We start from the raw sequence: 15756 nt of genomic DNA on the forward strand, positions 1-15756 counted from the left end.
AAAGGCAACTTCTGAAAGTAACTGTAGGTGGGATATGGAGCGTTTGACCTTTTCCAACCATATGCTCGCTAAATCAACAATAATGGTTAGGAGCCGGATTCCAAGAGGTTTTCCCACTACATTACAGTGAACATACGATATGGACTTTTTTACATGTTACTGTCCTATTTTATCAAGAACATATGGGCCTTTTGGATTCAGACAATAGGAACGACATCTGATCGCCCCGCAGAACGCACCATTAACGTCTATAGCAGACAATGGAGAGGTGTTGATCTTCGAGATGTTGCCAAATCTCTTTGAAATACCCTTTTTTTCTATGTTGGCTCACTGGTGTGTAACCTCGTTGCTAGGCAGCCATGTTTATTTGTCCGGGATTTTTTTTTTTTTGCCTCGTTTTGCTTCATTTTGGAAATCTGAGAGTATTTGTGAACTTTGCAGTAAGTAACAATTAGTGGTGAGTGCAGATATTTGGGGTTTTATCTTCTATTGTTTCTTCTGCCTTGAAAAACAAAAATGTAGGTGGTGTTTCCTGTCTTGCCTCCAGAAAAATAAAAAAGGACCAGAATATTTATAAAACAAATGGTTTAAGAACGTGTAGGAAAATATTCTGAAAAATGGGGTAAACCAGAAAACAACTAACCATCTGAAGCTAAATATTGTTCTTCGCCTTCCAAATCCCGGGAAATGGTCAGAAGTCTCTGAAGACATAGGAGGAAAATTGGCAAACCCACCAATTGTGGCTGAACTATCCACCTATGGTATGTTTATAACAGTGTGTGTCTCCCGATTCTCTCCCAATGAAAGTACGATTTCCACATGCCCGATCCTTTTTTCCTAGGGTCGGACTCCTTTGGCAATGCTTATTTCCTTCTCTCATTAAAAAGGCAACAATGTGTATGAATGGGGGAGCCGAGAAGTGATGAACAGCTGATGAAGCTCAATATGCAGCTAAGTAAAATTGACAAATTTAATACACCAAACAGAATACAGGGAGGAGGGAGATGCAGGTGCAGATTCTCTGTGTGCTATGAGAGGGAAGATGGAGCAGAAGTAGAGGCATTTCATTGGATCATTGTTTAGCATCACAGCAGGAAGACGCCATAGAACTGGACAAGAAAAAGTCCATATTGACCTACTTGTAAGATCTGGAAGTCCCCAAAAAATCCATCTATGTTTCCAAAAGATCTATATCTGTTTATTGTTAGCATTCTCGTGAAACCAAAATATACTTACACTGGTGGCCATTACTTTTACGGCCAACAGGGCACTACCAGTCCGTAGCGAAGTAAAACATAAGGTTGGCATTATTATGTCCCCATGGTCTACTTCAGGGGTCTTCAAAAATCAGGGATGTATTTATGTACCTCCCCCACCGGTATTTATCTATCTATAATAGGGATTTATCGGTATAAATGGACACAGGACATATTTAGCGGCTGCTCTAATGGAGACCGATGTTACAAGTCAGACTGCCCCAGACACAACCTGCCAAGGCTTATGGCCGAGTCGAATTTGCATGCAATTTCAATGCTCCTCCGTTGTCAAACATGGTTTCCATGCATCAACAAAGGAATGTGGGACCCCACGGTGCTTTCTCAGACATTTTACTGCTCGACATCGTATTTTCAAGAGGTCTGAGATTTTTCAAGATCTCTGGAAAAATACACCGCGGAGATGGGACCAGTGTCACATATATATGTACAGGGCCGTGTAGCATTATGGATTCAGTGAGGGCGTAAAATTAGGAAACAAATGTGATTCTTTATTTCAGGATATGTACAGGATGCTTCTCTATGGCGTGTTGGATCCATTACAGCCAGATTTAAGGAATTTTATTGTATGGATGGTTTGTAAGCAGTCCCTTGCAATGCATCTAGTGCTGACTGTCTAATAATACGGTGACAACGCCATATTGTTCTATAATCACAGTGGCTTGTAATACCGCTATATAGTGCCTATATAAACGTGTTTGTGATTTAACCCCTTTATTGCCGTAAAATATAGTGGCTGCGCATGTCTAACTTTTTTTTTTCTTTGCCTTCTCACATTCATAGCAATATTCTTTTTTTTTTATGAAGTAGAAGCTCATTGTTTCTCTGTGGGACAAGTTGTAGCTTTTAGGCGTTATTTTCCTATATCCAAGCGTTGAATTATAGTACAGTACGATGTCTTAACTTCTTAAGTGGGTAAAACTGCTAAGTGCTTGTAAGTTTGCAGTTTACCAAAATTCATCTTCGCTCTCAAGAACCAAGTTAGTTTACCACTTGTTGACTAGGTTACCAGCCACCTCTGTGGCAGCCGGTTTCCTAAGCCAGAAGTGCACACTTGGAAGCTTTTTGCTATACAGCTTGCAAGCAAAACTCAGAAGCTAGCTGGATGTCTGGATCTGGCCGCCTTCAGGGCATCTGTGTTCCTCCGACAGTGCAGCAGAGAGTGCACGGTTCAGACCCATGGTGGGACCATGATGCTGGTTTGTACTGTAAATGTAAATGCACTAGAGTGTATGGAGCGTAGGCTGCGCCCACTGGCCGGGGTGTGTAACCTATTCATACCCTCCATTCCCTGGTCTGAAACTGGCGAATCCCTACAGCGCACAGTACATGCTCTGGGGGGATTCATAAGTCTGCAGTCACACAGAGTGACACATATAGTGGCTGCAAACTTATCGATTTTGACCTTTAGGCTAAGTTCACACGTTGCAGAATTGCCGCGGAAATTTCCGCGGCAATTCTGCGCCTCCTGCCGCGGGTATATCGCATGCAGAATTAGCATGCATATACCCGCAAAAAACTAGCGTTTTGCAAGCATAATTAGCTTGCAGAATGCTAGAGTTTTCCAAGCGATCTGTAGCATCGCTTGGAAAACTGACTGACAGGTTGGTCACACTTGTCAAACATAGTGCTTGACAAGTGTGACCAACTTTTTACTATAGATGCAGCCTATGCCGCATCTATAGTAAAAGATCGAATGTTTAAAAATAATAAAAAAAATTAAAAACATGGTTATACTCACCTGCAGACCTCAGCGGCGTCCGTTCCTATAGCTGTTGTGCGGTGAAGGGCCTGTGATGATGTCACGGTTGTGATTGGTCACGTGACCAGTCACATGCGGTCACGTGACCGGTCACATGCGGTCTCGCGACCAATCACAAGACCGTGACGTCATCGCAGGTCCTTCACCGCCCAGCAGCTATAGGAACCGAAGCAGCAGCGTGCAGCGGAGAGGCCGGAAGACTGCGGGGGACATCGAAGGTGAGTATATCGCTATTTTTTATTTTAATTCTTTTATTTTTGACCAATTATATGGTGCCCAGTCCGTGGAGGAGAGTCTCCTCTCCTCCACCCTGGGTACCAACCGCATATAATCTGCTTGCTTCCCGCATGGTGTGCACAGCCCCGTGCGGGAAGTAAGCAGATCAATGCACTCCTATGGCTGCAGAATCGCCGCGATTCCGCAATTTTAATGAACATGCTGCGTTTTTTTCTGGAATGCGATTCCACTCAGGAAAAAAATGCAGCATGTGCACAAAAAATGCGGAATGCATTCTGTTACATAGGATGCTTAAAGGGAACCTATCACCCCGTTTTTTAAAGATTAGATAAAAATAGTGTGAAATAGGGGCAGAGCTGGGCTTTACATTAGTGCCTTTTTGGTGCCTTTACACCCCCGTTAGGCTGCCGAAATACCTTTGTGAAGTGGCCGTTTTGTCCGGTCACTCAAGTTGGTCAGGTCGGATGGGCGTGGTCACAGCGCTGTTTCTCCCCCAGATCAGGCTCATCATTACGTTGGTGGCGTAGTGGTGTGCGCATGTCCAAAGAGAAGATCCACTGCCCAGGAGATTCAAAACAGCGCGGTCTTCGCTATTCGCCGTTTACCGGTGGGCGCGCCCATCTTTCCTGTGGCTGCGCGTGCGCAGATGGAGCGCTCTGCTGCCCGGGGCTTCAGGAAAATGGCCGCCGCGATCTCCATCTGCGCACGCGCGGAATCCCGCGGCCATTTTCCTGAAGCCCCGGGCAGCAGAGCGCTCCATCTGCGCACGCGCAGCCACAGGAAAGATGGCTGCGCCCACCGGTAAACGGCGAATAGCGAAGACCGCGCTGTTTTGAATCTCCTGGGCAGTGGATCTTCTCTTTGGACATGCGCACACCACTACGCCACCAACGTAATGATGAGCCTGATCTGGGGGAGAACCAGCGCTGTGACCACGCCCATCCGACCTGACCAACTTGAGTGACAGGACAAAACGGCCACTTCACAAAGGTATTTCGGCAGCCTAACGGGGGTGTAAAGGCACCAAAAAAGGCACTAATGTAAAGCCCAGCTCTGCCCCTATTTCACACTATTTTTATCTAATTTTTAAAAAACGGGGTGATAGGTTCCCTTTAATGGTAGCGGTTTTTTTTTCGCGGTTTTATAGCGTTTTTATAGCGAAAAAAACGCGAAAAATATGCTACGTGTGCACACAGCCTTAGGCCTTTTAGAGAACATTTCATCTTCAACTTACTTAACAGTAATTTTGACCAGGGGTGCACAAACTTTTACATGCCACTGTATATTGCAGAAAATGCATAAAACCTTTGTGCCATTTATTACAAAAAATTATATTCACTCTATTGTATGAATGGTTACAGTTACTAGGATGCCAAATATGTAATTTACTTTATTGAAATTTGTTACAAAGTGTTTGTTATAATAGTTTTGTGCCAAGTTTTTAGCAACTTTATAAGAAAACTTTTTTTTTTATAATCTTGTTCTTCCTATAATGTAGTGTAATTGCACTATGCAGAGAGGTATATCTCTATATACAGCACATAACGTAGGTGAAAAAGAAAACTACTAAAGTTTTCAGGAAGGATTTTCTAATAGGCGGCAGTGCAATCTATGGCTCACCGCTCGTATTTCTGTCTCCGGTAAAGCAGATCCTGACTTTAACACCCTGCAGAATCCTTGTAACAGAAGAGGCAGAATAAAAGTTAACATAAATCTGAAGGCTGATACACTGTGCCTGAACATCGGGATGCTGCCTGATGTTCAGGCACAGTGTATCAGCCTTCAGATTTATGTGTGCAGCGCTGGCTGGATTATTTCAGCCAGTTATGTTTTAGGGTACGTTCACACAGGACTTTTTTGCTGCTTTTTTTGGCTGCTTTTTTTTATGCTAATTTAGGTGCGTTATTTTGGTGCGTTTTTGGTGCGTTTTTTGGGTACGTTCACACAGGACTTTTTTGCTGCAGATTTTTGCTGCAGATTTTTGCTGCTTTTTTTATGCCAATTTTCAGCTGCTAGGACACCTCACAATGGCTATTCACACCTCACAATGGCTCTTCACACCTTACTACCAGGAACTCCCTCACAATAGATCACAATCAGGACACCTCACAATGGCTCTTCACACCTCACAATGGCTCTTCACACCTCACTAACCACACCCCTAAGCTCTTGGCTGTGAGATCCCTCCCTGCTGGCCATGATTTTCTGCACAAAAAACGCAGCAAATAATGCTACATGCATTTTTTCAGCGTTTTTGCAGCGTTTTTTTCATCACCCATTCAAGTCAATGGGTGAAAAAACGCTGCAAAAACGCTGAAAGAAGTGACATGCCCTATGTCCAAAAAAAGCAGCAAAGCAGAAAATACTGATCAAACAAAAAACCAACGTGTGTGCATGAGATTTCTGAAATCTCATAGGCTATAGGGTATGGCTCCACGGTCCGGAGGGGCGGCGGCATCGGCGCTAATCCCCGCCCCCTTCCTGGGACGCGATCATGCCGGATGTGTTAACTCTTCACATCCGGGATGATCGCTCGCTCCCATAGGGCCCTGGGATATGCCTTGCGGGGACGCTGCGTCCCCGCAAGGTGTACGGACATGCTGCGATCTGAAAAGACGCGCAGCATGTCCGGAGTCGCAGGGCCGCCGCGTGCGGGTTTCCACGCAGAGTGGAGACGGGATTTCATACAATCCCCTCCACTATGCTGGAACATCTGGACGCTGCTTTTTTGACGCTGCAGCTCTGCGCAGCGTCAAAAAAGCAGCGTTTCCTGACCGTGGAAACATACCCTTACTGGTACTGTAAAAAGCAGCTGAAAATTAGCATTAAAAAAAGCAGCAAAAAAAAAGCAGCAAAAAAGTCCTGTGTGAACGTACCCTTACTGTGAAACACTGGTATTTTAGAGAAAAACATACATATAAAGGGGACTGTGCCGCTCTGCTGACTACTCCAGGAAACCATTCCCCAGCGGTTCTCCCTGCCCTGTTACCTTGAGTGAGTCCCTAAGCACACACACACATAAGGAAAGAATTGTCATACAAGATACAGAGGGGTAGGAAAAGACATCGGGCACCAGTCTCTTAGACTTGTTTCCAAAGCCACCCTGAATGTGCACTGGCAATTTATAAAGCCACTGGCACATTATTATTTTTCTGGGAGAAATCAGAGGGCAAGCTATAGCCCAGTGCCCAGACTTTTTTGTGGTTGAATAGATAGTAATAAGATGCACTGCTATGCCCATGGGTGATGTGTGTGTGTGTGTGTGTGTGTGTGTGTGTGTGTGTGTGTGTGTGTGTGTGTATGTATGTATGTATGTATATATATATATATATATATGTGTGTGTGTAATATACATATAGTGCTTGCATTATATGCGGTCAATATCAGAGGAACTTGTTGATTATCTACCCTCTTTTGTCGTCTCCTATAGTGAACCTGATTTATTGATTGATTTTATCTACAGACCCACAGATAGGGATATATAGGGATACATAGGGACAGTTGTCGAGGAGCGGGGGCACCATTTTTTTTTTATCATTTAGGGTGCCAACCTCCACTGCAAGGTGACCCAGAGGATAGGGCTACCTAGGGTACCTTCAGGGAGGATTATCATTGATTACATATATCTGAATTTCCATTTTTAAGTATATCTAATGAAATTGATACTTTTTAAAGGTTCTATGATTGTTTTGATACAGGGTGTGGTGACTGGGGTCTGTGGATTACCTATGTCACCAGGACATCCCTCAATGCCACAATTTGTGCTATAATTAGGACTGGCACAAAATTCTGCAAAACCTGCTTGTCGGTGATTAATGTTTCTCTCTGCATCTCTGGGAACAGAAGGGAGAAATCGATGATATTGTCAGGATGAGTTCTGAGCTGTCAGTCAAACAAATGTGATTTGATGGAAGTCTGAAGCTGTGCGCGGCCGACGGGGGAAAGATACAAAACCACAGTCAGGTCTGGATCACCTGTGCCGGATCAATGCTTTCAATGAGACTCCCAACCATCAAGCTCCGGCCATAAATAATGTACATTCTGCTGATTAACGTACGTGCAGCACTCTGCAGAGCAAACACAACTATGTGTACGCAAAATACAGCGACGGAACTAAACGTTATATTTTATTCATTCGCCTCATCTGGACACGTTCTTTCCATCTCTCCCTTGTAACAATTACTGTACCGACCGCTCTGACAGACAGAGTCAATATATCGATCCTACAGCCTGATGCAGTAACATGGCGCACTAATTTGATACACCATTATCCGTTATGGATGTGTGACCGGACGCTAAATGGACCTGCAAAAGATTCCGCTAAAACAAATGCAAATGGCGGCAAATTAACAGCTTTACTGTAATAAGTACAACAAAACTGCTCAGGGTCTGTCCACGATCTAGCAACAGAAAACAGCAACTGCAGAACTGGATCATTATACTGTGAGGTTTCTTAAAATCTGGAATTTGATCATCCAAAAATTCTATAGATTTTTCTATAAATGTCCAATAATGTAGAATTGTTTACTATGTAGCAATCTGCCAATCAGCAACTTGGTGGAACTTATAGCAGCAGCAAAATGCACCCACTAATCCTACTAGAAAAAGTGCATGTACTCATACAAAAGTCTGTTTATCTCTGGGAAAAGCAAATATGGCCACCATTACAATGTTCAAAACAAACGCCTCCAAGCTTCTCTTTCCTTTCATCCGTCACAACCAGTTAAAGCTTCTTTTTGCCAAATGTCCAGGGCCTTTCTGGAATCTCCTGCTCAATAACTTTCCAATAACCTAATGAACCCCTGAAGAAGCTAATAAACTGGTGATACACTTGGGATTTTTTCTATCCTCATGACCTTTTTAAATACCTAATGAAGCTGAGATACTGGCGATACACGTTGGGTTCTTTCTGCCCCTATTATCTTTTTAAACCCCTGAAGAAGCTGAGATACTGACGATACACGTGGGGTTCCATCTGCCCTCATGATCTTTTTTTTTTTAAAAATCTTTATTTATTAACCAATAAACATCATGCTTTATAATGACCAGGTTATGTGGTACAATAAATATGGAGAGGCAATTGGGGTCATAGAAATAAAATAATTAAATACCTAGAGTCAATCAATAAGTCATTTTAAACAATACAATCTGTCCAAGGTCAGGGGAGAGAGATTTGGTGGAACTGATAAAGAAAGGTGGGACGAAAAAAAGTCTGATGCAATCCTGCATTTTGGAACATTATACATAGTTACATAGTTATTAAGGTTGAAGGAAGACTTTAAGTCCATCTAGTTCAACCCATAGCCTAACCTAACCTGCCCTAACATGTTGATCCAGAGGAAGGCAAAAAAAACCCATGTGGCAAAGAGTAACTCCACCTTGGGGAAAAAAATTCCTTCCCGACTCCACATACGGCAATCAGACTAGTTCCCTGGATCAACGCCCTATCAAGGAATCTAATATATATACCCTGTAACATTATACTTATCCAGAAATGTATCCAGTCCCCTCTTAAATTTAAGTAATGAATCACTCATTACAACATCATACGGCAGAGAGTTCCATAGTCTCACTGCTCTTACAGTAAAGAACCCGCGTCTATGATTAAAAAGATCATCAGAAAGGTCTTTGTACTGTCCCCTCATATATTTAGACATTAACATAAGATCACCCCTTAGCCTTCGTTTTTCCAAACTAAATAGCCCCAAGTATAATAACCTATCTTGGTATTGCAGACCCCCCAGTCCTCTAATAACCTTGGTCGCTCTTCTCTGCACCCGCTCTAGTTCAGCTATGTCTTTCTTATACACCGGAGACCAGAACTGTGCACAGTATTCTAAGTGTGGTTGAACTAGTGACTTGTATAGAGGTAAAATTATGTTCTCCTCATGAGCATCTATGCCTCTTTTAATGCATCCCATTATTTTATTTGCCTTTGTAGCAGCTGCCTGACACTGGCCACTGAATATGAGTTTGTCATCCACCCATACACCCAGGTCTTTTTCATTGACTGTTTTGCCCAGAGTTTTAGAATTAAGCACATAGTTATACATCTTATTACTTCTACCCAAGTGCGTGACCTTACATTTATCCCCATTAAAGCTCATTTGCCATTTATCAGCCCAAGCTTCTAGTTTACATTAATCATCCTGTAATATAAAATTGTCCTCCCCTGTATTGATTACCCTGCAGAGTTTAGTGTCATCTGCAAATATTGAAATTCTACTCTGAATGCCCCCCCTACAAGGTCATTAATAAATATGTTAAAAAGAAGAGGGCCCAATACTGACCCCTGTGGTACCCCACTGCTAACCGCGACCCAGTCCGAGTGTGCTCCATTAATAACCACCCTTTGTTTCCTATCCCTGAGCCAGCTCTCAATCCACTTACACATATTTTCCCCTATCCCCATTATTCTCATTTTATGTAACAACCTTTTGTGTGGCACCGTATCAAAAGCTTTTGAAAAGTCCATATACACTACATCTACTGGGTTCCCTTGGTCCAGTCCGGAACTTACCTCTTCATAGAAGCTGATCAAATTAGTCTGACATGAACGGTCCCTAGTAAACCCGTGCTGATACTGGGTCATGAGGTTATTCCTCTTCAGATACTCCAGCATAGCATCCCTTAGAATGCCCTCCAGGATTTTACCCACAGTAGAGGTTAAGCTTACTGGCCTATAATTACCGAGTTCAGTTTTTGTCCCCTTTTTGAATATTGGCACCACATTTGCTATACGCCAGTCCTGTGGTACAGACCCTGTTATTATGGACTCTTTAAAGATTAAAAATAATGGTCTATCAATGACTGTACTTAATTCCTGCAGTATTCGAGGGTGTATCTCATCCGGGCCCAGAGATTTGTCAATTTTAGTGATTTTTAGACGCCGCTGTACTTCCTGCTGGGTTAAGCAGGTGACATTTAATTGGGAATTTTTATCACTAGTCATTTTGTCTGCTATGGGATTTTCTTTTGTAAATACTGATGAAAAAAAGTCATTTAGCATATTGGCTTTTTCCTCATCCTCATCCACCATTTCCCCCAGACTATTTTTAAGGGGGCCAACACTATCATTTTTTAATTTCTTACTATTTATGTAGGTAAAGAATATTTTGGGATTATTTTTACTCTCTCTGGCAATGAGTCTCTCTGTCTCAATCTTTGCTGCCTTGATTTGCTTTTTACAGAATTTATTTAATTTTCTGTATTTATTTAATGCCTCATCACTACCTACTTCCTTTAATTCTCTAAATGCTTTCTTTTTGTCACTTATTGCGCCCCTTACAGCTCTATTTAGCCATATTGGTTTCCTCCTATTTCTAGTCTGTTTATTCCCATACGGTATATACTGTGCACAGGTCCTATCCAGGATGCTAATAAACGTCTCCCATTTTCTTTGTGTATTTTTATGTCTCAGGATATCGTCCCAGTTAATTGCACCAAGATCCTCTCTCATCCGTTGGAAATTTGCCCTCCTGAAGTTTAGTGTCCTTGTCACCCCTCTACTACACATCTTATTAAAGTATACATGAAAACTTATTATTTTGTGATCACTATTCCCCAAGTGTCCCCCAACCCTTATATTTGATATGCGGTCTGGCCTGTTGGTTAATATTAGGTCTAGCAGTGCCCCCCTTCTTGTTGGGTCCTGAACCAGTTGTGAAAGGTAATTGTCTCTCATAGTTGTCAAAAACCGATCACCTTTGCTGGAACTGTAGGTTTCTGTTCCCCAATCTATTTCAGGGTAGTTGAAGTCCCCCATAATAATGACTTCTACTTGAGTCGCAGCTTCATCTATTTGCTTTACGAGGATATTCTCCATTGCTTCCATTATTTTTGGAGATTTATAACAAACCCCTATCAGTAATTTATTATGGATCCATTTTTCTTTATTTACTGTTTTCCCTGCGTTATCCCTGATGCCGCATTTACCGTATTTCACATTGCATTTGTTTCACCCATACACATGGGTTCATAGAAACATATATGGATTTGTCTCTGATATTTGCTTATTTAGACCATTTAGGAGCTGTGTGACTATTATAAGCCGCAGCTCTTTTTAATGCAATTTTAGGTGTTTTTAATGTTGGATCGTGGCGTCTTTTCCATGCATGTTCATTGCTAATAAAGATTTATACTTATCTATTCGTTTGTTGGATGTGCTTTCTTACTGGTGCACTTTTTTTTTTTTTTAATTAAGATGTAATGTATAGAATAGATGTCCTAAATTTCTCACATGAGATACAATGTATCAGTGCTGTAAAATGTACAAACTACCAGGACCGGATAGAGCTTTGTGCTGCTGATATCTAGCTTGCAAAATCTTTTGCTTACATTGGATACAATTGTAAAACTCTCTTTGTGAAATGCTAGAATCATGGATAGGCAACCATTTTTTGGGGGGAGGACAGTGTAGTGACAGGGGCCTAAGTCAAGACTACAGAAGCATTACCTGATGGATAGTGCCGTCAATAATGACTCTTGATGAATGGATTGCACTGTATATCAACAACACATTGGTTTAGGGTGCATCTGCCTTCATCATATTGGTGATGGGCACCTTTAAGAGACAAAAATAGGAGCGCCAAGCAATGTCCGTCGGATTCTAAATCAAATGATTTATGAGGTTTTGGATTACACACCTGTGGCATTATATCAAGCACTGAGCCAGTGTCGAGTTCGTCCATTCTTGAAATAGCGCGAATCGTCGTTTCGTTAAAAATAGAAACAACAGAGATGATCGCTGTTCAAAAGTGACAGACAAGCAAGAAAAAGCGAGACCGTAGAAAAGAAGAGAGAGAAGCAGCAAACACTCCGGAAGTAGAAAAACTGCAGTCAGCTGGATACCAGTGTGGAGCGGACACATTCACAGGAAGCCGAGATACATATATATAATACACACAAATACACTCAGTGCTGAAATTGCACCAGAAAGAAAAAGTAATGGAATTATGGAAATCATAGAAAGGATAGATGAGTTACTGATCTGCAAATGATGAAAAAATGGAAACAAATTGTTCAAAACATCTTGATTTATTGAGTATTAAGTATGGTGCTACTGTGAACAGCCTGCATGGCCTACATTGCGTGGCCTGACACATCTCCAGACTTGTCTCCCATTGAGAACATTGGGGACGTCATTGGTTGGAAATAGCACAGGAGCTGCCAGCAGCGGATCTTGATTATTTGCCCAAGTGCATTCAGTGACAGAACCTTCCTGTGACGATCATTAAGAACCTCAGTGGCTGTAAATGCCGGGATTTCTGCACATGGCTCATGATCTAGACTTAATAAATTGAGATGTCTTAAAAGTTTGTTTCCAGTTTTTTCATGATTTGCAGATCACTATCCATCCTGTGATTTCCATAACGCCACAAATTGTTTTTCTTGGTGCTACAAATTGAAAGTTGAAAAGTGTGTATATTTTGGAAAGTGATGGAATAAAAAAAAAAGAAGAAAGTTGCTCACCACCTCAACAGACCTGAATGAGTGCGTTGTACCAAGGTTGCACTCGTGGGCAACTTTGATGGTAATCCATTTTGGTAATTGTGTTAAAGTGCATTTCTAACGAGGTCCCTGATACATTTAATCTGATGGCAGCAGATGTAGATGTAAGTCCGATCACTCATGCCACTGGTACCACACAGAAAGACCCTCCTTTAAAAATCCTAACAAGGACCCTTCAGTCTCCTCATTCAAGTCCATTTAACTCTCTTTTCACAACTTAGCAGTTGATGCCATTTTTTTTCTACGTCTTATCAAAAGTTAACATTTGCTGACTGGCCGATTTTCACATGACCTTGTCTACAAGACATTTTGTATGTCTCTATCCAGCGTGTGAACATCACTCCATCTGATTTTACACTTTGTAGCACTGTTGCTGTTTATAGATGACATTTTGTTTGTTTTTTTTCCATGGAACAGAAAGATGAATGTCAGATCTGATTAATGTTCATAAAGGCAGGGATTATGTCCTATGCTCAACACGACCCAGGTCCATCTGTCACTGTGTATATCTGTATATCCAGAGCAAGGGGACAAGATTGGAGGTGTATCATAATTTGGAAATAGAAGAGTTGGAAGGACAGAAGACCAACAACAGGATGGACAGAGACAACCTCAGAAATCATAAGAGACTGACAACACAAGTAAAAGTCAGAACTTCTGTTGGAACCTTGTGCTTATAGCGAACACCAACTTTATGGCCCATAACCGTCATCATCAGCCATGGCATTACTAAACCATGACATTCCTGCAGTAAACTGTGTCTTTATATCTGTTCTCTGGTCTTTTGCTCCAGGGATCTCGATCAAGACACCTACTGCTTTGGTCAGCAGAACCTTTCTTGAGAGGTTTCCTTATTTTTGTAACCCCTTTTTAGACTGTGGACAGGAAAGTTCACGATCTCATTAGCTGTCTCACTTCTGAATCTTTCATGTACGGTACTTTTGGAATCTGAGCACACATTTTTAAGCCCTGCTGCAATCTTCCCACATGGCTTTATCTCCTGTGTGACACCTATCCTGACCTTGAGTAGCTTGACTCCTCCATTACCGCTGCTATTTAATTTAGCCAGTTTGGTCTCATCAACCTTCCGTGCTGAGGTTTCAGATCAACCCTTGGTGACTTCAAAGCACCTGAGCAGAAACTACAAGACATATTATCTCTGAAAATAGTGGATTTAATGCTTGATTTCTTGGTATGGTTTAAGTGTTAAGAAAAAAAATATAATCCTCTGAGTACAAAATTGGGATTAAAATTCAGGGCAAAGGGATAATAACCAATTGCACTGGGTGGGGCACCTTTTAATTAGGGTAATTCAGGAGGAACCCCAATTTCTACTCTCTTCCTCAATTTAGTACTGACCATGACGAATATAAGGAACTATATGGTCAGCATGGTGGCTCAGTGGTTAGCACTGCAGCCTTGCAGCGTTGGGGTCCTGGGTTCAAATACCACCAAGGACAACATCTGCAAATAGTTTGTATGTTCTCTCCGTGTTTGCGTAGGTTTCCTCCGGGTTCTCCGGTTTCCTCCCACACTCCAAAAACATACTGGTAGGGAATCTAGATTGTGAGCCCCAATGGGAAAATTGCCGTCGATTTGAAGCTCAGAAACCTATTCCTACGCATTTCACAACCAAGACGTTTGCACAAAAAAAAGCCTCCCCTGGCATAATCTGCTCAACACCACAGTGGTCATAAAACAAGCATGACTCCGTCCTTCTTGTACGTCTGCAGTTACTGTTGCTGCTCTTTTGACAAACGGACGATAATGACGAGATACTAAAACCCTCACAAAAGTGACACATTCAAATATCAAAAACAGTAAAAATGTAACATTTCCATAGAGTGCAGAATTGTGTTCATCACATCCAAGTCTTGGGTTAAGTAATTCTTCTGGTTATGAGAGTATGGAAGATCTATCATTACAGTGCGTGGTATCATACCGGTTATACCGTCCACTGCATGAAATATATTACCGCTAAGTGCTTGTCCTTAAAACATTATCTTACCCACAAGTCAATTGTATAATGCATGATGTGTATGGTCCTGCAGGGTGAATGAAACTGGCAATGTAAGATTGTAACAGTGTGGGCCCATATCACCACTTTGGGTGAATAAGATAACTTGTAAATTACATTACTTATCCCGAATAACATCCTGTATTATACCCCAGAGCTGCACTCACTATTCTGCTGGTGCGGTCACTGTGTACATACATTACTGATCCGGAGTTACATCCTGCATTATACTCCAGAGCTGCACTCACTATTCTGCTGGTGCAGTCACTGTGTACATACATTACATTACTGATCCTGAGTTACATCCTGTATTATACTCCAGAGCTGCACTCACTATTCTGCTGGTGCAGTCACTGTGTACATACATTACATTACTGATCCTGAGTTACATCCTGTATTATACCCCAGAGCTGCACTCACTATTCTGCTGGTGCAGTCACTGTGTACATACATTACATTACTGATCCTGAGTTACATCCTGTATTATACTCCAGAGCTGCACTCACTATTCTGCTGGTGCAGTCACTGTGTACATACATTACTGATCCGGAGTTACATCCTGAAATCTCCCCGCATTCCCTGCTTGTTCAGTATTATATTAGAACTTCTCACATTAATGTCTGTTAGGAGATATCCGTGGTCTCATACCTGAGTCTGTTGAGGGATATTTACAAAGCTTGGATCTCGTGGTCCAACACTGACAAATCGGTTTGCGGGGGAAGTGCTGGGTGTTGAGTAGGCTGTGGATGAAAAAGATATGTAGGGTGAATACAATGCAGCACGATGGGATATGACACAATGTGAATATAACACACATCTCTGGTACAGCTGTAGATACCGAGTCCTAGAGAACGCGTGATGCTGGGGGATTAATCGTCCATCTTATAATAATTTATACAGGAGGATAATGACAATGGGCAGCAAGTTTCCAAAAACTTCAATGACATTTCTTAAAT

General features: G+C 42.0%; 1 protein-coding gene across 28 annotated transcripts in view; it reads right to left on the bottom strand.

The window, feature by feature from the left end:
* The window catches only part of NFIA (nuclear factor I A), a 482232-nt gene that overhangs the window by 25217 nt on the left and 441259 nt on the right, over nt 1-15756 (bottom strand). For all 28 annotated transcript variants that reach the window (XM_077277136.1, XM_077277142.1, XM_077277156.1 and 25 more), the window contains one exon: nt 15449-15540. In XM_077277136.1, coding sequence (XP_077133251.1) covers nt 15449-15540 — 92 coding nt within the window. The remainder of the gene's footprint in view (nt 1-15448; nt 15541-15756) is intronic.

This window comes from Ranitomeya variabilis, chromosome 8, assembly GCF_051348905.1.
Source record: "Ranitomeya variabilis isolate aRanVar5 chromosome 8, aRanVar5.hap1, whole genome shotgun sequence".
In the NCBI taxonomy this organism is placed as follows: Eukaryota; Metazoa; Chordata; class Amphibia; order Anura; family Dendrobatidae; genus Ranitomeya; species Ranitomeya variabilis.